At 39.7% G+C, this 24,226-nt stretch overlaps 1 protein-coding gene across 4 annotated transcripts in view; it reads left to right on the forward strand.

The window, feature by feature from the left end:
* Positions 1 to 24,226, forward strand: part of PRIMPOL (primase and DNA directed polymerase) — an 84,562-nt gene that overhangs the window by 58,845 nt on the left and 1,491 nt on the right. For 2 of the 4 annotated variants that reach the window (XM_073902300.1, XM_025886265.2), the window contains 7 exons: positions 1,508 to 1,795; positions 12,434 to 12,596; positions 14,907 to 14,995; positions 16,799 to 16,888; positions 16,966 to 17,074; positions 22,133 to 22,215; positions 22,295 to 22,341. In XM_073902300.1, coding sequence (XP_073758401.1) covers positions 1,508 to 1,795; positions 12,434 to 12,596; positions 14,907 to 14,995; positions 16,799 to 16,888; positions 16,966 to 17,074; positions 22,133 to 22,215; positions 22,295 to 22,341 — 869 coding nt within the window. The remainder of the gene's footprint in view (positions 1 to 1,507; positions 1,796 to 12,433; positions 12,597 to 14,906; positions 14,996 to 16,798; positions 16,889 to 16,965; positions 17,075 to 22,132; positions 22,216 to 22,294; positions 22,342 to 24,226) is intronic. The other 2 variants (XM_025886266.2, XM_025886267.2) reach the window with 2 other exon arrangements.

A 24,226-nucleotide genomic window follows, 5' to 3' on the forward strand; every position in this document is an offset into this window, starting at 1 on the left:
AAACCAAGAGCTAGATGCTCAACCAACTGAGCCACGCAGGTGCCCCTGGATTACTTATTTTTTGGATACTGAGTTTGATAAGTTCTTTATAGACTTTGGATACTAACTAACCCTTTATCGGATATGTCATTTGCAAATATCTTCTCCCATTCCATAGGCTGCCTTTTAGTTTTGCTGATTGTTTCCTTCACTGTACAGAAGCTTTTTATCTTGACGTCCCAATAGTTCATTTTCACTTTTATTTCCTTGCCTCCAGCAACGTGTAGTAAGAATTTGCTACAGCTGAGTCGCAGAGGTTGCTGCCTTTGTTCTCGAACTCTAGGATTTTGATGGTTTCCTGCCTCACATTTAGGTTGTTCATTCATTTTGAATTTATTTTTGTGTATGGTGTAAGGAAGTGGCCTGGTTTCATTCTTTGGTTTTCATTCTTTGACATGTTGCTGTCCAGTTTCCCAGCACCATTTGTTGAAGAGACTATCTTTTTTCCATTGGATATTCTTTCCTGCTTTGTCAAAGATGAGTGGACCATATAGTTGTGGGTCCATTTCTGGGTTTTCTATTCTGCTCCATTGATCTGTGTTTTTGTGCCAGTACCGTACTGTTTTAATGACTACAGCTTTGTAATAGAGCTGGAAGTCTAGAATCATGAAGCCTCCAGCTTTGGTTTTCTTTTTCAGGATCACTTTGGCTATTTTGGGGCGTTTTGTGGTTCCATACAAATTTTAGGATTGTTTTTTCTAGCTCCGTGAAAAATGCTGGTGTTATTTTGATAGGGATTGCATTAAATATGTAGATTGCTTTGGGTGGTACAGACATTTTAACAATGTTTGTTCTTCCAATCCATGAACGTGGAATGTTTTTCAGTTTCTTTGTGTCCTCTTCAATTTCTCTGATAAGTATTCTATAGTTTTCAAAATACAGGTCTTTCACCTCTTTAGTTAGGTTTGTTCCTAGGTATCTTACTGTTTTTGATGCAATTGTAAATGAGATTGATTCCTTGATTTCTGTTTCTGCTGCTTCATTACTGGTGTATAGAAATGCAACTGATTTCTGTACGTTGATTATATCCTGTGACTTTGCTGAATTCATGTCTTAGTTCTAGCAGTTTTTTGGTGGAATTTTTTTTTTTAAGTAGGCTCCACGCCCAGTGTGGAGCCCAATGCAGGGCTTGAACTCTCGACCCTGAGATCAACACCTGAGCTGAGATTAGGAGTTGGACACTTAACCGACTGAGCCCCCCAGGTGCCCCTAGTGGAGTCTTTGATGATACTTATTTTAAGTGACACCAAGCTACCCTGTCAGTGGGAATTGGGAAAAATAAAAGATTGCACAAGAGGAAGGAAGTAACAGAAGTATGTTACAGTTTGTAATAACAACTCAGTTTTAAAACCAGAAGTCAAAAAAAGAAGCCTTACTGAATAAAGTTGTCATGTGTAGATTTGTGCCTAGATCTTGAGTTACAGTTTGTGGAAAAGAATTAGATTAATCATAATATTTTTTCTTCTAGGTAATTTTGTGAGAAAAATTTTGCAGCCTGCTTTTCACTTAATTGCCAGTGAAGATGATGATAGTATTTCAGAGAGCACGGGCCACGGATTTTCCCATTTTCCTGAAACGCCAGTTAAACAAAGAATTTCCTTTAGCAAAATGTCCTCAGATAGAGATAGAGGAGAGAGCCAGACGCAGAATTCAAAGGAACGGGGGAGGCTGGGGTCAGCTGAGCAAAGCAGTCCTGACCTATCATTTTTAGTTGTGAAGAATAACACAGGAGAAAAGCATCTTTTTGTGGACCTCGGTAAGTAAGGTTGCCAGCTCTCTGTTAGACTGTCTTTGTGTTCCTCCCTGAGCGACCCATCGGTGCCCATCCGTCACTTTGCTTGAGGATTCTTGCTGCCACCACTGGTCCACAGGGACCGTGGAATCACTAGCAGAACGTGACCCATGAGCTAGGGTGCCAGCACACGGCGAGGCTTCTGCCCAGAGATCTGAGAGCGGCCCCTGCGGGACCGAGGCCCCAGGCTGCCCTGAGTTCCAAAAGAGAATCGTTGGAGCTGTCACTTCCCCTGAAGCGTCCAGAGGATTTGTGTCACGGGAGTCCTGACGGGGGCCAGTTGGACCAGTGTTCTCCAGTACTAGTGACAGCTTTTAGGAGATGAAATACATGTTAAAAACAGATACAGTATAAAAATGGTACTTTTATGTGGCAAAATAAGGCCAGTGGTCTCTTCACTCAAGAGCACTGCAGCGAGTGGCTGGAGTCCTTTCGTCAGCTCTTTGCCTATCCTCATGCTGGGGCTTCTTCACGTGTGCTCTCTTCCACCCTCCTTGCTTCTGGTCCATGGACCTGAGGATGTATGAAGCACTGGGCAAGATGGAACCTGGTTAGGTAACACATAGGCCACTCAGGACCTCTAATTCATCCGGCTCCAATCTGGTGAACTAAACCTCATTTTTTAAGAATTTTAAGTAGGCTTCACGCCCAGCACAGGGCCCAGCGCGGGGCCTGAACTCACGAAGCTGAGATCAAGAGTCGGATGCCCGACGGACGGAGCCACCCAGGTGCCCCTAAACCTCATTTTATTTTTTGCTGTGGTTCTAGCTTGTGGTTTGAAAGCCATTAAGAGCACATTTTGCCATTGAGTGTTAGAGCAACTGCGAAGGTTTCAGTGTCTAGAGGCTGAAGGAAACTAGGTTTAACTCAGAGGCAGGATTATCAAGCCAACCGGGCCAAGAGTAGGGAAGTGTTCCTACTGTATTATATACCTTCCTAGCTAGCTACCCTGACAACCAGGCACCAGAATTTGGAAATGTAGTCAGAGAAGCGCAGTGCAGGGGTTTGGGTGTGAACAACCATGAGTTACGAACAGAGGAGCATTCTTCCAAATGACAAGTTGTGTTTTGTTAGCCGAACACCCTCTCCAGGTTGTGCTAACATGCAGTAAACTAGGGAGAAGGCCTAACAGGAAGTGATTCGGGAAGGGGGGCAACAGTAGCTGGTTGCTGTGCTCTCTACCTCGACCCCAAACAGATACCCCAATTCATGACAGTTAGCCTTAAAAGTTAGTCTATTGGAATAGCAAGGAAATTTCCATGATATGCTTGAAAGAAAGATTTTAAGAGTATACCCAGAATTATTTACGTACCAAAAAGGGACATTCCTTAAGGCATCTTTTGAAGAGGTCAGAGATTTAATAGTACACACCAAAAGTTGTTTTTAAAGATTTTATTTTTTTAAAGTAATTTCTACACCCAGCCTTGGGCACAAACTCACAACCCGAGATCATGAGTCGCATGCTGTACTGACTGAGCCAGCTGGGCGCCCCACAGGCCAAAATTTTTTAAGGAACCTTTTTATTGAAGTATAACAGTTCAGACTGAAATAGGAGTAATTTGTGAGTGTACAGGTCAATGAATTATCACAAGGTGAACATACCCTTGTCACCACATCACCCTAGATGAGAAATAGAAGATTATCAGGATCCCAGAACCTCTTCCATGTTTTTCCAGTGAGTGCTCTTCCACCTCCCCACAGGTGATGGCTAATCCATCCTCTAACACCATAGATTAGTTTTGCCTATTTCTGAACTTTTTATCATTGGAATCATACAGTATTTATGGCTTGCTTTTTCACTCTCTTAATGGTTTCTTTGATGAATAAAAGTAACTTTAAATAGTAGTAGTCTAATTTATCAACGTTTTCCTTAGTGTTTCTTGTATCTTGTTAAATCTTTATCCCCAAATTATGAAGATACTCTTCTTCTTATCTTCTAGAAGACTTATTTTTTTTTTACCTTTTATATTTAGATCTATAATCCACTTGGAATGGATTTTTTACCTATTGTGTGAAGAGGAGTCAAGATTCATTTTTTTTTCTGTACAAATATCCATTTGTCTCAACACTGTTTGTTGAAATAACTGTCCTTTTCCTAAAAGGACATCTTTGTCATAAGTCAAGTGTCTATATATGTTTGGTCTTTTTCTGGATTATGTTCTGTTCCATTGTTACATAGATCTCCTTTTGTGCCAATACCATTACTGTCTCAATATAGGCTTTATTTTTTAAGTCTTCTCTCCAGTAGGAGAAGTCCACCGAGTTTGTTCTTGGAAATTTCTTGGCTGTTCTTGACCATTTGCACTTCCATTTAAATTTTAGAATCAACTCGTCAGGTTGCACGTACACACACGTACACATGCGCGTGTGCACTGTTAGAATTTTGATTTAGTTTGCATTGAACCTAGAGATCAACTTGGAATTGACATTTTTATAATATTTAGTGTTCCATTTCATGAGCATGCTTTGTCATTCCACTAACATAGATGTTCTCTAACTTCTCTCAATGTTTTATAATTTCCTAAACAGAGAACTTCTGTATCTTTTGTTAGATTTATTCTAGGTATTTGGGTTGTTGTTTTTTGTGTTTTTTTTTTTTTTTTTTTTGGCTTAAACAACAAACATTTACTTCTCACAGTTGTGGAGGATAGAAGTGCAAGATCAGGGTACCAGCATGGGTGGATTCTCATGAAGTCCCTGTCCTGGTTTACAGTTCATGGTCTTCTCATTGTATGCTCACATAGTGGGGAGAGAGCAATATTGATTTTTTTGATGGCTCCCTTCTTTGGGATTTTGGCACCAGAAATACTCACTGCCTTGGAAGCTCTTTAATAGTCTCAAACTTTTTTTCCTAGATGATTTGCCCAGCTTTTCTATTTATTTACAATAGGTGGGTTATCCCCAAGTAATCTCATCTCATTTTCTGTTTCTGCATGTGGCATTCTTCCATACCAACTCCACTTTATCTTAATTTATATATTGCTTTTGTTTACAGCTGATAGAAGATAATAACTTTTTTCATTTTTATTTTTGTTTACATGAAGGTGAGGTTTTTTTCCGCCTTCATTTTTTTATTGAGGTATAATTGACATACCACCTAACATTAGTTTCAGATGAACAACATAATGATCTGTTATTTGTAGATACTGCAAAATGATCACCACAGTAACTCTGATTAGCATCCATCACCGTACATAGTTACAGAATTTTTTTCTTATGAGAATTTCTAAGATGTACTCTCTTAGCAACTTTCAAACATGCAGTACAGTGTTATTAACTGTATTTGCCATGCTGTACATCACATCCCCACGACTTACATATGTTGTAACTGAAACTTGTGTTTTTTGACTCCCTTTACCCATTGGCCCACCCCCACCTCTCCACCTCAAGCAACCACCAGTCTGTTCTCTGTATTTATTGGCTTGGGTTGTTTTTTTCTTTATTTTAATTTTTAGATTCTCTATATAAGTGATATGGTATTTGTCTTTCCCTGACTTATTTCACTTAGCATAATGCCCGTAAGGTCCATATGTGTTGTCACAAATGGCAGGATTTTTCTCTCTTTTCAATGGTTAAATAATAATTCCATTTTGTGGAGACACATATATTTTTCCAGATTCATTTTCTTTATTGATTCATCCTTTGTTGTAAGTTAATTGAACATGCATACTTGATTTATTTCTTTGCTTTCTGTTCTGTTCTGTTGATCTGAATCTGTTTTTATTGCCAATCCTGTACTGTCTTGGTTACTGTTGCACTGTGATGTAGTTTGAAATCAGGACACATGATGCCTCCAGCTTTGTCCTCCTTTGTCTGGGTAGCTTCAGCCATTCTGGATCTTTTGTAGTTCGTATAAATTTTAGAATTCTTTGTTCAGTTCTGTAAATAATGCCATTGGAATTTTGATAGGGATTGCACTGAATCATAGCTTGCCCTGGGTACATACTATAGACATTTTAACAATATTCTTCAAGTCCAGGAGCTTGGAATATCTTTCCATTTGTTTGTGTCATCTTCAGTTTCTTTCATCAGTGTCTTTTTTATGGTTTTCTGGGTATAGGTCTTTCACCTCCTTGGTTAGGTTTATTCCTAGGTATGTTATTCTTTCCAATGCAATTATAAATGAGATTTTTTTTTTTAAATGGGATTGTTTCTTAACTTCTTTTTCTGATGGGTTGTTATTATATAGAAATGCAACAGATTTCTGTATTGTTGATTTTGTATCCTCCAACTTCACTGAATTCATTTATTCTGATGGTTTTTTGGTGGAGTCTTTGAGGTTTTCTGCATAGCCATTTCTGTACATAAACATCGGTAAATAGTGACAGTTTCACTTCCTTTCCAGTTTGGATGCCTTTTATTTTTCTTTCTTGCCTACTTGCTCTGGCTAGGACATCCAATACCGTGTTGATAGAAGTGATGAGAGCGATGTTCTTGCCTTGTTCCTGATCTTAGAGGAAAAGCTTTCAGCTTTCACCACTGAGTATGATGTTAGCTATGTGTGTGTCACATACAGACTTTATTATGCTGAGCTGTGTTTCCTCTGTGCTCCTTTTGTTGAGAGTTTTGATCATACGTCGATGTTGAATTTTTTCGAATGCCTTTCCAGCATCTATTGAGATGATCATTTGATTTTTATTAAGCCACTTTGCTTTTATGAAAGACTCACATTAGTATGGCTAACAGCTTTTTTCGTAAGAGTGAAAATCCTCTTTGGAATCTTTCAGTTAGTGAACACAGGTAGTAATGTAGATCGTTCATAAAAGTAAAGTGTTGTAACGTGAACTTCCAGAAAGTGGGGGATACCCATATTGTTGAATTTGGTTTGCTGTTATTTTGTTTTCTTCTTTAGTTAGTTATTTTGTTGAGAACTTTTGCGTATGTTCATCGAGGATATTGGCCTGTAATTTTCTTTCTTCTCTATTTATTTTTGGTGTCATGGTAATGCTGGCCATGTAAAGTGAGTTTGGAAGGGTTCCTCCCTCTTCTGTTTTTGGGAATGGTTTGAGAAAGAACGTATTCTTCTTCTTTAAATGTTTGGTAGATTCCGCTTTAAAGCTCTCTGCTCCTGGGCTTTTGTTTGTTGGGAGTTTTTTGTTTGTTTTTTTAAAGATTTTATTTATTTGACAGAGAGAGAGAGAGACACAGTGAGAGAGGGAACACAAGCTGGGGTAGTGGGAGAGGGAGAAGCAGGCTCCCCGCGGAGCAGGGAGCCCGATGCGGGGTTCGATCCCAGGACCCCGAGATCATGACCTGAGTCAAAGGCAGACGCTTAATGACTGAGCCACCCAGGTGCCCCAGTTGGGAGGTTTTTGATTGCTGATTCAATCTCCTTACAAGTAATTGGTCTATTTTCTATTCATGATTCAGCCTTGGAAGGTTATCTGTTTCTAGGAAGTGGCAGACTTGTTCAGGTTGCCCAATTTGTTGGGGTGCAGTTGCTCACAGTCGTTTTCTGTGATGCTTTGTATATCTGTGGTATCAGTTGAAACGTGTTCTCTTTCATTTCTGACCTGATTTTAGTACTCTCTTTTTTTCCTTGGTGAGTCTAGCTAAAGGCTTGTCAGTTTATCTTTTCAAGGAACCAACTCTTGCTTTCATTGATCTTTTCTGTTGTTTTTGAAAGTCTCCATTTCATTTACTTCTGCTCTGATCTTTATTATTTCCTTTCTTCTCCTAACTTTGGGTTTGTTTGCTGTTCTTTTTCTAATTTCTTGAGGTGTAAAGTTGTTTGAGATTTTTCTTGTTTCTTGATATAGGTATTTATCATTATGAACTTCCCTCTTAGAATTGCTTTTGCTGAATCCCATAGGTATAGGTTTGTTGTATTTCTTTTTTTTTTTTTCAAATTTTTTTATTGTTATGTTAATCACCATATATTACATCATTAGTTTTTGATGCAGTGTTCCATGATTGATTGTTTGTTCGTAATACCCAGTGCTCCATGCAGAACGTGCCCTCTTTAATACCCATCACCAGGCTGACCCATCCCCCCACCCCCCTACCCTCTAGAACCCTCAGTTTGTTTTTCAGAGTCCATCATCTCTCATGGTTCGTCTCCCCCTCTGACATACTCCCCTTTTCTTCCTCTCCTGTTATCTTTTTTTTTTTTGTCTCTAGGTATTTATCCCCTTTGATTCCTTCGTGACCTATTTTTTTTTTCAGTAGCACATTTGATCTCCATATGTTTGTGAATTTTCCAGTTTTCTTTGGATTGATTTCTAATTTAACGGTATTGTGGTCAAGAAGATGCTTCATATGATTTCAATCTCAAATTTGTTAAGCCTTATTTTGTGGCCTAATGTATGATCTATGCTGGAGAATGCTCCATATGCACTTGAGAAGAATGTATTCTGTTGCTTTTGAATGGAATGTCCTGTATATATCTGTTATTTCCATCTGGTCTAATGTGTAGTTTAAGGTTGATGTTTCTTTGTTATTGATTTTCTGTCTGGATGATCTATCCATTGATGTAAGTGGGGGTATTGAAGTCTCCTACTATTGTATTTCTATTTCTCTTGTTAGATCTGTTAATATTTGATTTATGTATTTAGGTGCTCCTATGTTGGTGCCTAAATATTTGTAAGTGCTATATCTTTTTGGATTGACCCCATTGTCATTATGTAATGCCTTTCTTTGTCTCTTACTGCAGTCTTTGTGTTGAAGTATTTTGTCTGAGGAAAGTAGAGCTAGCTACCCCAGCTTTCTTTTGGTGTCCATTTGTGTGGAACATCTTTTTTCCATCCCTTCACTTTCAGTCTGTGTGTGTTCTTATATCTGAAATGGGAGCATATAGGTGGGGCTTGTTTTGTTTTTATCTCTTCAGCTACTCTCTGGCTTTGGATTGGTGAATTTAATCCATTTACAATTATTATTGATCCATATGTGCTTGTAGCCATTTTGTTCATTATTTTCTGGCTGTTTTTTAATTCTTTTTTTTTTTTTCTACTGCTCTTGCTCACTTCCTTTGTGGTTTGATGAATTCTTTAGTGGCACGCTTACTTTCTAATTATCTTTTGGGTAGCTACTATAGTTTTTTGCTCTGTGGTTACCATGAGGCTTACGGGTAATGACTTACATTCATAGTAGCCTTTCTTAGGTTTATAACAACTTAAGTGTGAACGCATTCAAAGCTGTACATTTTTACGCTCTGCCCACCCGTTTTACGTTTTGCCTGTCACATTTTACATCTTTTTATCTTGTGCGTCCCTTAGCTTGTTATTATAGTTGCAGTTTTCACTACTTTTGTCTTTTAACCTTTACACTAGCTTCACACTTGATTGATATACTTCTTTAATATATGGTTGCCTTTACCAGTGAGATTTACACTTTTATACGTTTTCTTGTTACTAATTAGCAACTTGCTCTTTGTTTTTTTCCAGCTTAAAGATGTCCCTTTAACATTTCTTGTAAGACCAGTTGAGCGGTAATGAACTTTTTTATCTTGTGCTTGTCTGGAAAACTCTTTATCTGCCCTTCTGTTATGAATGGTAACTTTGTCAGATAGAGTGTTCTTGGTTGGAGGTTTTTTCTTTCAGCACTTTGAATATATCATGCCACTCTCTGTGGCCTGCAACATTTCTGCTGAAAAATGTGCTCATAGTCATATGGGGTCTCCTTGTATGTAATAAGTGATTTTTTTCTTGCTGCCTTTAAGATTCTCTCTTTTTTTTTTTTCTAAACTTTTGGCATTTTATCATAATGTGTCTTGGTGTGGGTCTCTCTGCTGCATTCATTTCATTTGGAACTCGCAGTCCACCCTGGATCTGTATGTCTTTCCTTCCCCAGGTTATTGAGGTTTTCAGTTATTTCTTCAGAGAAGTTTTTTGGCCCTTTCCCCTTCTGGGATTCATATAATGTAAATGTTAGTCTGCTCAGTGTTGTCTCAGAAGGCCCTTAAGCTATCTTCACTTTGTTTCATTCTTTTCTCTTTCCGCTGCTCTGTTGGGTGAGTTCCTCTGTCCTGTCTTTGAGTTCATTGGTTCTGCTTCATCTAGTTTGCTGTTGAACCCCTGTAGGGTATTTTTCAGATTGTTTTTTGTATTTTCAGCTCTGTGACTTCTGTTTGCTACTTTCTTACATTTTCTGTCTTTTTGTTGAAGTTCTCACTGTGTTCATCCATTCTGCTGCCAAGTTTGGTGAGTACCTTTATGACCATTACTTTGAACTCTTTATCAGATAAATTATTTATCTCCATTTCATTAAGTTTGCTTAAGAGTTTTATCTTCTTTGTTTGGAATGTAGTCCTCTGTTCCTCATTTTGCTTGACTCTGTTTGTGTGCATTAGATGAAATAGCATCCCCTCCCAGTCTTGAAGGGTTGGCCTTGTGTAGGAGATGAAACTTATCCTTCAACCCAGTCCTAGCTCTTGGCTGTTTCTCAAACTTTTATAATTATCCAGGCAGCCTATTTTATTTTTAAGAGCTCCCAGGTCTTCAGAATATGCCAGGCCCAGTTAATGTCCCAAAGGGGAGGATCTCATTCAGCACCTAGATTCAGGTGATTGGAAGCCAGACCGTCAGGCAGCAGCTTTTAAAGAATGAAAATATGTATAGTCATATGGGACTGCGAGTATAAGTCCCACTGACCCTCACAGCCAGGTAATGTGGAGGTGTCCCGTGGGTGGTAGTCACAAAAATCAGGACTTGATGAGCATATAAGCTCCTTTCTGAGAGATCCTGGTGAGCTATCGTGAGGTAGAAGAGAGCACGAAGATAGCATCCCCTGGCCTACGTTTCCTGAGAGCAGCTCTGGAGCTTCTAGACATGTGCCAAACTTGAAGACCGCCCCTCAGGCCAGAGCTCTAGGACGAGCCATTAGGCCTCTTTCCCAGAACGGCCGGGGTGCTCCAGTCTGCTGTATGTGCAGTGCCCTGCGGGTGGGAGCCATCTAAGAACTCTCTCTCTAATGGTTACAGTCTCGTGAGCCCACCCCGCCGAACCGGAGCCCCCTGGCCACCAGAGCCAGGTGATTGAGGGTTATCTCCTTGGAGGCAGCCCCCAAAAGCAGGGTACCCGATGTCAAAACTGGGGCACGAGACGCGTATACAAGTTCCCCTCCGAGAGATGCTGGTGCTGTGAAGCACAGCAAAAGAGAGGATGAAAATACTGCCTGCCCTCCAAGGTCTCAGGAAGGGTTTCCAGTTAGCCCCTAGGTGCGTGTTTAATTAGAAGCCTGCCCCAACAGCTGCACCAATGCTGATAGCTAATGAGCTTCTTAGGCAGAGAGACTGAGCTCCTGGGCCTCTTGCCTCTTGCTGTGCCCTCGGGATGGTTGTTGTTGAAGAACTCCTCCTCCGTTGGTTACAGTTTTGTAGGACCTGTGAGCGTCAGTCCCACTGGCCACCAGAGCCAGGTGATGGAAAGAAGTCCCCTGGCAGCAACTGCAAAAATTAGGGCATCAAACAGAGGGCATAAGCTCCATTCTGGAAGATACCAGTGAGCTGGATGAAGCAGAGGGAGTGTGCAAAAATGCTGTGCACTGAGCTCCCTTCCCTGAGAGCCCTTCTGCAGGCTCCTGTAAGTGTGCCAGACCAGAAGCCTGCCCCGTGGGCGAGAGCTGCTGCACAGGCAAATAGGCCTCTCTCTCAGAAACTGGGGATGTGTTTCAGTCTGTCTCTGTGTGGTGCCCAGGGAGTGGTAGTGTCCTGAGAACTGTCTCCCCAGTCATTACAGTCCTGGGGACCCAGGAACGCAGGCCTCTCTGGCCTTCAGAGCTGGGTGATCAAGGGATCGCCTGAAAAATGGATCACCAGTAAACACTGGGGCACCAGGTGTATTCGAATAGACACTTTCCTCCAGGAGCTACCGGTGCTCTGGAGCACAGCAGAGGGGGAGCCAAAGATTGTGTCTGCTGGCTGGAGGGAGGCAGAGGAGGTGAACAAAGATGGCACCCACGAAGAAAAGGGGGGAAAAGGAAGAGGGGGAGAAAAAAGAAAAAGAAAAAAGATGGCGCCCGCTGGCTTAGAGAGGCCGAGAAGATGGCGCCCACCACCTCCAACCCTGGAGAGTATCCCTCAGTCCAGCACTTTAAAGTTTGGAAATGAGTCCCTTTCACATAAAGTCTGGGCACTTTGAAGGGCTGCTACTGCACTGGGCCTTGGGGTGAGTGAGTCTGCACGGAAGCCCTGAAGAGCCCTTCCTCAGTTTGCCACGGCCCAGTTGGTCTTCAAAGCCAGATGTTTCTGAGGCTCATCTCTTAGGTGCGGGCCTTAAAAGTTGGGGTACCTAACGTGAGGTATGAGCCCTTTACTTTCAGGGAGAAGCCCCAGGTTTTGAATTCTCTCCCAGTTGTAGGTTGGTGCACTGGAGGTGGGGCTTATGGTGAGATTATGTGTCAGCCTTTCTCACCCCTGCTTTGGTGTGGTTTCCGTCTCATTTGGTGAGTTAATCTGGGATTTTTTTCAGAGGAAATCGTTCCAAGTATAGCTATAGATTTGGTGTGATCACATGTGGAGGGAGTTCAGGATCTTCCTACATTGCCACCTTGAAATAGAACCAATTGTTTCTCTAATAATGCTATACAAAATTAATATTTGCTGACTGTAAAAACAAATCACTGAAAACATGCATTCATAATTGTTTTATTAATTTTTGACAATAGGAGTTTATACAAGAAATAGAAACTTTCGGCTGTATAAATCATCGAAGATAGGAAAACAGGTGGCTTTGGAGATTGCTGAAGACAACAGATTTTTTCCTAAACAGTCCAAGACTATTTCTGAAGAAAATCAGTATTTCCTATCTTCTTTGGTCAGCAATGTCAGGTATATAGTACCAGAATCAAACCGTTAGGTATTCATGAGTGCTCTTTAAACAGTGATAGGCATTGTATAGTACCAGAATGTGAATTGTGTAAATTTGTTCTAACTTAAGAAAATGAAAGTTCTTAAAATTCTAGGTTAACTTTCTTCTTTCATCCATTTGGAAATAGAGTTACTATTAATATCTACTTTTCATGTATGTACATTCATACATATAATTTACATACCTCCTTCATTCAAAGAATATTTTTTGAGTTCATTATTTATGTGGTTATGTCAATTGTTTTATCCACTTACCATTGTATCATGAATATCTGCCAAGCTAATAATTTGCAACAGTTAGTTGTAATTAAAACTTTTAATGCCCATATAGTTTTCCATTATACTGATAAACTCTAAGTTATTGTCAGTTTTGTTGTTGAACACTTAAGTTGCCACTCTTTGGTCATTTTTAAAAAGTGTGAAAGACCCCTTACAACAGAAACGTTTGCCTCCACTTTCCTTTTTTTTTTTTTTTTTAAAGATTTTATTTATTTGAGAGAGAGAGAGTGAGAGACAGAGAGCAAGAGAGGGAAGAGGGTCAGAGGGGAAGCAGACTCCCTGCTGAGCAGGGAGCCCGATGCGGGACTCGATCCCGGGACTCCAGGATCATGACCTGAGCCGAAGGCAGTCGCTTAACCAACTGAGCCACCCAGGCGCCCTCCCTCCACTCACTTTCCTATATCTGGGCTGGCAAATTTTGTTAGTCCAAATCACGTGTTTAACGATCAGACTAAATTGCCTTGCTGTATTAACTTGCCCCTCTTCTTTTTCCTTGGCCTTCCCTAGATAGAATTCTCAGGAGAAATCCCATAGAAATAAATGTTAATAAAATATTTAAAATACTTCGCTGGAGGGGAAGTTGTGTCCAGATGTCCACTTGGCAGCAGTTACCCAGGAGGGTGGGAAGATGGGTGGTTTTTCTTCATGTTATTTCTGGACTTTGAGATCTTTCATAACGTTTTTCAGAAGTAATGTCAAAATCTTTGCTTCCTTACCTTTTAAATGGAAATGATATCACCCCCTATCTTGGGGAGTGGTGAAGATTGCGTTAAAACCGTACACATAGGGGCACCTGGGTGGCTCAGTCGTTAAGCGTCTGCCTTCGGCTCAGGTCATGATCTCAGGGTCCTGGGATCGAGCCCCGCATCGGGCTCCCTGCTCAGCGGAGAGCCTGCTTCTCCCTCTCCCGCTCCCCCTGCTTGTGCTCTCTCGCTCGCTCTCTCTCTCTGTCAAATAAATAAAAATGAAATCTTAAAAAAAAAGTTAAAAAAAAACTGTACACAAAATGACAGCCGTGTCTGGCACATGTTATCTGCTCAGTGAATGTTAGTTAGCAGTAGCAGTTTCGCGATTCTGGAAGCACTGTGGGGCTAGTGGAAAAATTGTACGACAGCCACTGTTCACTGTTGTTGGCCAAGAGTAGGATCTTACTTTGTCTTGGGTGAGAAAAGCACCACGGCCTGTAAGACAGCCTGAAGTCATCTCCCGAGTACCAAACCCCATTTCCTTTGTAGTTTCAGTATTCATTCCACAGAAGTGGAGAGTTCTGCTGAATAGGGTTTCCTTAATTTTTGTTTGTTGTGTCCGTTTCTTCCTGAAATGAAGGCTAAATTCTTTAGGGTTATGAATGTGTCTTTCAGTTTATTTTAATTCATTTTTTCCTTTGTTCTTATCCCTCCTTCCTTCTTCCCCTCCCCCCATTATTCACACTTTTCAAATCATTATAACAAAAATTTCACAGGCCCTGTGCATTTGAAGAATAGATTTATATACTTCATTCCATGGATTCAGCACTCCCAGAGTCCTCTGATTGACACTGTAGTTGAAGAAAGTATTTCTTTTTAAAGATTTTATTTATTTATTTGACAGAGACAGACACAGCGAGAGAGGGAACACGAGCAGGGGGAGTGGGAGAGGGAGAAGCAGGCTTCCCGCGGAGCGGGGAGCGCGATGCGGGGCTCGATGCGGGGCTCGATGCGGGGCTCGATGCGGGGCTCGATCCCAGGACCCTGGGATCATGACCTGAGCTGAAGGCAGATGCTTAACGACTGAGCCACCCAGGCGCCCCTGAAAAAAGTATTTTAAATGATCACCAGACTACTGTTTGGATTGGTGTTTTTGTAGGCAAATGTGACTTAATTGTCCTAGAAGAATTAGCTGTTGAATAAAGGATTTTAATGTGGAACTATGTGAAATTCAGTTTCCTTTCTGTAGCCATCTCCCTTTGATTCTTAGGTAACCTTACTTTGTGTCTTTCAATATTTTCTTCAGATTCTCAGATACTTTACGAATTCTGACATGTGACACATCTCAGAATAAACAGAAACGAGTTGAATATTCTAACAGTACCAACACTAAAGGTAATTTTAAGAAAACAATTTCCTATGAAAATTTAAAGTCTATTTTGCCTTAAAAATCTTAAATCTTCAGGATTCATATTTACTGATCCTTTAAAACAACTTAGTTTCTATTCAAAATGGAAAATGCGTGAAGAAAAGATATTTTTTTACAGCTTATTCACTAATTTTCATTATATGGTGATTTTGTGATTTTGAGAGGAAAAAAAAAACCCAGAAGAAAATAGATTGTTTGTAGAAAGAAACCCCTATTAAAAGAAAAAACTAAGAGTTCTCTTCCCTTCTGCCCACAATCACGGATGGGCAGCCACTGTTCGTTTCCACTGAACCCAGCGGAGCTGTCCCTGTATTCTCTCATTCTTTTAATGGCTGCAGAATTTTTTCAAGAAATGTGTATGTTTTTCATTCTTTTACTGAAAAACATACAGGCTTTTTCTAACATCCCATACATTAAGTCTCCAGTAAACATTTTTATACACATATTTTGGGCCATCATTATTTATAAGAGCAAAAAACCAGAAACAATCTAAATGTACAAGAAAATGGGATTGGTGACATCCTATAACATACTCTGTAACCATTTAATTTAAATTTATAAAGCCAGTATAAAATGGAGAATGTCCATTTATGTTAAGAGAAAAAATAGACTCTAAAATTATTTTGGAGGTGTGATCCCAGGTTCATTAAAAACGTGGCTAACATTTTCTTAGGTTTATTTTCTTCTGGTTGTTTAACAGTTACTTCTAGACGTTGATTTGGACTTCATTCTCATTTCTGCTTCAACGTATTTTCCAAAGTTTCTCCAATTATGTACAGTCTTTTGTAAGTGAAATATAGGCTTTATTTTAAGAAAAGTAGATAATTCTGTGTTTAAAAACTAAATGACATTTTAAACAAATTATCGTAAATTATTCCAGGAGATTCTTAGATACAAAATATAACTGGGTTGTCAGAGCCCTACAGCTAAGGATCATGGGAGAACACACCTACAAGTGAGCAAGTGAGGTTTGGTCCTGGCTTCAAAGTGGAGAGCTCCTGCCATGGGGAACTGTGGGGCATCTCAGGAAAAGGGTATTAGAAAAGGTTTATTATAGGATGCAGGCTTGAGTTAGGTGCTTCTGAGAAGTGTCTGAGGAGGCGTGGATTTGTTTCGAACTGGGTACTGTCAGAGATGATTCTATGACTGAATATCTTCATAAATTCAATCTAGAAGCAAGGCAGATGACAGTGGGTGTGAAGTGATAATGCATAAAGCAGCAGCGGTTACTTACATCGGATAAGATGAGAGGTGTTGGTCATTTTTGCAGTTTGGAGAACATTCATGTTTTGTCTGCGTTCAGACACGATTACAGGGTTTTCTTGTTTTTGTCACGAATCATCGTGGCCACAGACTGGCCGTATCTGATGTTGAAATTCTGTGAGATAATTTCTGAGCGGCAGGAAAGCACCGGCGCTGAACTTTGAGTGACCAGCCTGCTTTGTAATACCACCAAAGGCCTAGCTGCTAGTAGTAGACTGGCTCCTGGCTCGAAGGGGTTGCTTTTCTCTTCATCCAAATGAAGAAAGCAGTTGAAATGATTACAGGTGCTTCTTTTATGAGTAGTAGTTCATATTTGACTTAACTGAGAGGTTTGAATTTTCCCTGCTTGCTTGTAAGGCAAGCAAGAGCCCATGGCTGCGTCAAAGCCATGGAAACAAAAAACTACAGGGACTCCAAAACCTGTAATTGTCCTGAAGAACAGCTCAACATTGAACTCTTCAACTTTTAGCCACTTTGATTATAATTAGTTTTTCTCTCTGTTGCAGCAGGAAACATTGAAGGTTTTCACTGTTCACCCTACCCTGAAATTGATCAGTTTGTTCTTTCTTTGGTGAATAAAAATGGCATTAAAGGAGGTAAAGATAATCTTATTCTTTATTCACTATAATATGGCAGAGTTTTAATACCTTTAGAAACATTATTTGCATTTTAGGAATTCGGCATTGGAGCTACTTTTTCCCAGAAGAATTACTGGTTTATGATATTTGTAAATATCGCTGGTGCGAAAACATTGGAAGAGCCCACAAGAGCAATAATATCATGTAAGTAATGGTGTTTGCTAACAAGTTCTGGGTATTTAACCAGTATTATTTTAAATGTTTATAATTTTTACAGTTGAATGTAAAAATGATTTTGGTTTTATAATAAATTTAGTTATATCAAATATTTGGTTTATGTTTTGTAATATTAAATTGACTATCTTAATTATCACCTTTATAGCACATGTCATCTTTATTTGTACTTTATTCGGTAAAATAATCCCTCAGATAGTATAATCTTGAGAAGAGAAAAACAGACTTGAGCAGGGCTAGGAAGAAATTAGAGGCAATAGACAGGTGAGCGAACAGGGGTGATGAAGTGTCTCTCCCTCATCTGTTGCCATTGGTCCTTGACATATTACGGAGTGTAAATTGAAATTGAGCAGATTTGGGTGAAAAGGAAATTATTCAGTGCTAAGAGTTGGAGTTAGCTTAACACGGTCAAGGCAAAGAATGGTATTGGGATGCCTGGGTCATGATATCAGGGTCCCGGGATTGAGCCCCACCTCCCTCTCTGCTCAGTGGGGAGTCTGCTTCTCTCTCTGTGCCCTCCCCCAATAAATAAATAAAATCTTAAAAACAAAAGACAAAGAATGGTATTGAAGGGAACCAGTATTGAATGCTTGCTGTATACCCGAGGCCCTGTTTTAAGAGTTTTCTTTAAAATCCCCCTGGCAAAAGGAGAGGAAGTGAAGGATGAAATAGAATTTTAGGTAATACAAGGATATGGTGACAATAAGAATAAGACAGAAACCCAGTAGTTATCAGTTATGATATGGGAAATTTTGCTCTGTTTTATATGTATGTTTTATATTTAATATCAGAGCTGAGACTTCTGTATATCAATTGTTTAGAGCATGTGTGCCAGACATGAGAAAAGATCCTGAAGCTTTTGCTAGAAAGCTGGAAACATCTTGGGTAGCACCATTTAATGCTATACTTCTATATGTAGATTAGCTCAGTTAAAAAAAAAAATCAAAAACTATATGCTCAATACACAAAAGCTATCACATAGAATAACACAAAGCAAAAGCTCCCCCAGAGGCCCAGAACCAGTGATAACTATGGTTATGATTTTGGTATATCTTTCTAGTCTTTTACTCTGCATATAAGTTTACCAGAAAATCATTATGATAAGATGATCATCTGTTAACTTTTTGAGATTCTCAGGTTGCTACATATTTCTTCCTGAAAAATCACCTGCTTCTATTATGTATCCATAATCTCTTCTTTTTCTTAACTATGAAATCACCATATGTATAAAAGTGTCTATTATAATGTGTAGGTACACTTCAAAGACTAACACTAAAATCATTACTTGTCCTATCTGCCACCCACCTTCAGAAGCAGAACTTAACCAAACCTCAGAAGCACTTTGTGGGACCAGCCCCAATTTCTTCCTTTCCTCTGACCATGTGAGATAATAGTACCTGTTATCCTGGGTTTTATGTTAGTCTTTCCCTTGCTTTCCTTAAATATTTTTTCCCCATATATATTTATATTTCCAAACAATGCATGTTTTTGAATCTTGTGTAAATTGCATCCTTTGAATTGCTTTTGGTCAGCATTGAATTTGTGAGGTTCATCCATATTGCAACATGTAGTTGCTTATTCTTTTTTTCACTATTGTATGGTACACCATTATATAAATATAAACGTGCCAGTCTGTTTTCCTCCTGTGGACATTTGGCTTGCTAGTATGAACAGTGAAACTACAAATACTTTGGTACATCTTGCCTGTGGCACATATGCGAGAGTTTCTCAGAGTATATGCCTGAAAGCAGAATTGCTCTGTCATAGAATATGCACATATTTCATTTTACTAGGTAATAAGTTATTTTCCCAAATGGTCAGCTAATGTATACTCCCACCAGCAGTGTTTTCAGATTTTCTACTGTCCCATATTCTCACCAACACTTGGTGTGTTAAAAACCTCTGTTTGGCTGATCTGGTGATAACAGATGGTACTGTGGTTTTCATCTGAATTTACCTGATCACTAATGAATATGAGGTTGGATGATCAAACCACACTCACAGGAAACAGAGATCTTACTCAATGTCGGGGTTTCTGAATACTTCTTAAGGATTCAAGGAATTCAAAGGAACAGGTGAAGCCGACCGAGGCCTGCAACGCCTGGCTCAGCTCGCCAGGTCCGTCCTGCACTGGAGGCTGTGACTCCGGTCGAAAGCCGAGGCAGAAGTGAGTGGTCACCACACACGGGGGCCGCTGAGGTCATGAAACGTGTATGTTGTACAGCCCTGTAGTTACGTAGCATGTGTGACATTCCCAGGGACCCGTGCCTCAGAAATCCACAGAGTAGGTTTATTTACAGTACACAGAAGTCAGAAGCATCCTGCGGAGAGCCTGCTGTGGGCAAGGACCCTCCACCTAGCATGCAGGCCCCCAGGGTCCCAGCCTTCTCCACTCTTGGTGCCCTCTGGATCTTAGTAGCTTTTACACGTTTCTCCCGGGCCAACAGAGATACCTAGCAGTTCAGTTTATTAGTTTCACACAGTAAGTAATCATGATCTAACAATTTAGTAGCTATTTGAAAACACCGTATTCATCAAAGAAAGAAGTTTTAATTGAGATATAGTTGACAGCATTACTTTTAGCTGTACAGTGTAGTGATTTGTGTAGGTACACACTGCAAAGTGATCTCCACAGGAAGTCTAGTTAACATCTGACACCATGCATAGCTATAATTGTTTTTTCTTTTTTTTTTTTAAGATTTTATTTATTTATTTGACAGAGAGAGACACGGCGAGAGAGGGAACACAAGCAGAGGGAGTGGGAGAGGGAGAAGCAGGCTTCCCGCGGAGCAGGGAGCCCGATGCGGGTCTCGATCCCAGGACCCTGGGACCATGACCTGAGTCGAAGGCAGATGCTTAACCGACTGAGCCCCCCAGGCGCCCTCTCTTAGAAACTTTCAAATATGCAGTGCAGTACTATTAGCTATAGATAGTCACTGTGCCGTACATCACATCCCCATGACTTATTTATAACTGAAGGTTTATACCTTTGAACTCATTCTTAAATAAAAATACTTATTAATGGGTGTGTGTCCTTCTGAGCATTGCATAATCTCTTAAACCTTGGAATTAGATTGAATGCTGCCACCCCACAGTTATCTCTTACTCCACATTGATGGTTATGGTACTTGTTTGATTGTTTGTTTTTTTAAAGTCCCATGAGTTGTTTTTTGTTTTTTTTTAAGATTTTATTTTTATTTATTTGAGAGCGCGAATAAGCGGGGGGGGTGGGGAGGAGGCAGAGCGAGAAGCAGACTCCCCGCTGAGCAGGGAGCCCAATGCGAGACTCGATCGGATCCCAGGACCCTGGGATCATGACCTGAGCCGAAGACCCTCAACCAACTGAGCCCCACCCAGGCGTCCTGATTATGGTCTTTGTCATCACAGTCACCACCAAAAACCTCAGCTCTACAAAGATAGGCCACCACTGGAAGGAATGAAGCCTGTTATAATACCGAAGCTGTGAACTGTAAGCAAGTATTATGTGGGGTGCCTGACAGATGTCAGGTATCACTGTGTTTCCCTGGAAGGATGTAAATATTCTTCATGGCCTGGGGACAGACTGGTGTACAGTTTGGGAACTGCAGCATTGGGGTGTTTATAAGGATGGTTCAGGTTTTCTGTAACTTTTTAGATTTGCTTAGTTTGGTATCTTTTTATCTAGTACTTTGTCTATTTTACCAAAATTTTTAATGTTAGCGGCAGAAACTTTTTAATATTCTTAAATTTTTAGTATATTGTGATTGGTCATTACATCTGCACTTAATTTCTAATAACATTTGTTTCTTTACCTTATTTATTTTTGATCAATCTTGCAAGAATTTTAGTAGTTTTCACATTTTGGCCTTGTTGGTTCTTTTAAATTTTTGCTTTTTATTACTTCCTGCCTTTTATTTTATTAGGGTTTATTCTGTTGTTCATTTCCCAAGCTAGTTACTTACTGGTCTTTAGCCATTCTTTGTAAATAAGCTTTTAGGATTCTAAATTTCTCTCCAAGGATCATTTTAGTGCTATTTCACATATTTTAATATGTATTTTCAATTCCGTTTGGTTCCAAACATTTTCTAATTTCCATCATGATTTTTCTTTGAGTAGTTGGTTATTTAGAAATTTTTTTAATTTCCAAGTTATGGGTTTCTATTAGCTATTTTTATGTTACTTCTTTTTTTTTTCTTTTAAAGATTTTATTTATTAGGGAGAGAGAGGGTGAGCACACGAGGCGGGGGGGGCCCGGAGAGGAGCAGAGGGAGAGGCACAAGCAAACTCTGGGAAGGGGAGCCCGATGCGGGGCTTGATCCCAGGACCCTGAGATCATGACCCGAACCGATACCAAGAGTCCAGTACTTAACCGACTGAGCCACCCACGTGGCCCTCTGTTGCTTATTTCTAAATAATTTGCTTTGTGGTCAGAGATGTGTTGTGTGAATACTTTTAAATTTAATGGGATTGACATGGTACCTAGCATAGTCAGTTTTTATAATTGTTTTTTATGTGTGATTGTAAAGAACTGCTTCTAATGATCTGAGGCCGTGTTCATATATGCCTATTATAGCAAACTTGTTAATTGCTTTTAATTTTATTAAAAAATGCTTTTTAGATCGTTCAAATTTTCTGTAGCCTTACTGAATTTTTTGTGATTATTTGTATCAATTACTAAAAGAATGCTTTTTAAAATCTTGATTTATGGTAGACGGTTCATTTATCCTTGGAGCCCTGTCAGTTTTGCTCACCCACTTTGAAGCTCTCTCACTTGGTGGGGACAGGTCGGGAATTGGGTCTTCTTGGAGGGATCTTTTGTCAATGTGTATTTTTTTGCCCTAAAGTCCATTTGGGGTGCTATTTTTGACAACCAGAGTTTTCTTTGGGTTGGTGTATATTTATTTCCATCCTTTTACTTCTTACCTTGTCTCCATCTTGAAGTCTTAGGCACATCTCTGGTAAGCAGCATGTAGATGAATTTTGTTTTCCATCCAGTCTGGGGATTAAGTAATAAATTTTTCCTTTTTTTCCCCCCCCCCCCATGTAAAGGATTTTGGTTGATCTGAAAAATGAAGTGTGGTATCAGAAATGTCATGATCCTGTATGTAAAGCAGAAAACTTCAAATCGGACTGTGAGTTAATTAAGTTTTACATGTATGCCAAGTGAAAAGTGGATATCTACATGAAAGAGTAAAACTTTTTCTTATTCAGGTTTTCCATTACCTGCGGAAATTAGTCTCCTGTTTCTTTTCAAAGAGGTGAGTGCAGGTTTGAGTTTCTCTCTCATTCCTAATCCGTTCTCAGTACGACAGTGAAATTGAGCTATGCGTCGTGTCTGGACGTGTGCAGAGTTTGTAAACACACACTTCAGTACGTGTTGTCACTTAGGAGTGTGCCGTGGTGACCGTGCCAGTGTCCACACACATCTGCTCGTGTGCGCCCGCACGCTCTCACCTGCTGCACACAAAATTGTGGACACGCCTGTTTGACCACGCCCAGCCAGGGGACAAGTCTCTCACTTTTGGCTTTACAAAGAATACCAAAATACTCATCTTTGTCTTTCTTTCAACAACTCTATCTGTAGGTAGGATTGCTAGAAGTAGAATTATGTCAAAGGGTGTGTGCATTTTAAATTTTGGTAGATATTACCAGATGGCCAAATTGACCTTGTCACCTTAAAAACTTTTATTTACTCAAATCATTCACATTCATTGTGAGAAAAAATTAGAAAATACATGAAAAACCAAGGGGGATAAACTCCTCCTCAGCTAGAAGTTGACCACTCAGGGATAACTGATGTGTTTGGGCATATATCTTCCAGAATTTCCATTGGTGTGTGCTCACGTATATATTTTCAGAGTCACAGTATGCATCCTACTTTATAGGTTTTTTTTCCTCGTTTGTTTTCATGAGTACGTATTACCAATGGTATCCATAAAAATGGTAGGAAACTAGACTTCACAACATAAGAGAGTACCGGTTCAGGGGCGCCTGGGTGGCTCAGTCGTTAAGCGTCTGCCTTCGGCTCGGGTCGTGATCCCAGGGTCCTGGGATCCAGCCCCGCATCGGGCTCCCTGCTCGGTGGGAAGCCGGCTTCTCCCTCTCCCGCTCCCCCTGCTTGTGTTCCCTCTCTCGCTGTGTCTCTCTCTGTTAAATAAATAAAATCTTAAAAAAAAAAAATACCGGTTTACCCTACATTTTTGCCAACATTGTTTATTTTTACCTTTTAGACTTTACCACCCTATTTGGCCAAAAGTATTTGGCCAATGGTATTTTAGCCGTTTTAGTTTACATTTCCTAATGTATTGAGGAAATGGAACTTCTTTCAGATTTCCTGTTTGTATTTCTATTATCAGTGCCGGTAACTGTCCTCTATCCAATTTCTCTGAGGTCTTATTGATAATTTATGAGAACTTTTTATTAACTCTTTGATCGTGTTATTTTCTAGACTGAACATTTTAGTGTTCTTTTTTCCCACATCTATCAGCCTTTCCCTTTCTAGTGTTCTGGTTAGAATAAAAGTTACCTGCTACAGGCTGATTAAGTGCTCAGTTTATATTCTAGATAATGGTCTGCTGCCTATTCGATTTGACTAAAAAATGTCTCTGGAAAAAATTCATACATCTAAGATAGACATGGTAGGAACTGGACCAACATAGCTGATAGCCAGATTCCCTGGTAAACTATTAGGTTAAAAAGTGTTCTTGAAATAACCAAGAGAAAATTAAATTTGTAAAAATAAACTTTGCCTCTAAGAGGAGGAGGTGTACGTCATCCTTGTATGTTTGGAGTCTTATTTTGAAGCATGTTTGTGGTTTCATTGGATTTTTAAAAATTACGTTTCCTGCTTATCCAGTAATACCTCAAAAATGCCAAGTTGAAAGTAGTCTTGGTACATAGTATTACCACTGCTTGGACAGAACTTTTTTTTATTATTTAAAATAGAAAATTAATAAAAGATGGAACAGCTTCATGAATACCCATGTACCTGTCACATCGTTTTAACAGTGTATATTTTGTCATTTCTGCTTCCTCTGGCTTTTTTGCTTTTAGTATTTTAAAATGAATTACCAATCAGTGTTAGTTACCTGGCTTTCTGTTGCATTAATCATCTTTGTTTTTTAAACATTTCTGTTTTTTTTT

Source organism: Callorhinus ursinus, unplaced genomic scaffold (genome assembly GCF_003265705.2).
Source record: "Callorhinus ursinus isolate GAN/ISIS: 27379988/994484 unplaced genomic scaffold, GSC_fseal_2.0 scaffold17, whole genome shotgun sequence".
NCBI lineage: Eukaryota > Metazoa > Chordata > Mammalia > Carnivora > Otariidae > Callorhinus > Callorhinus ursinus.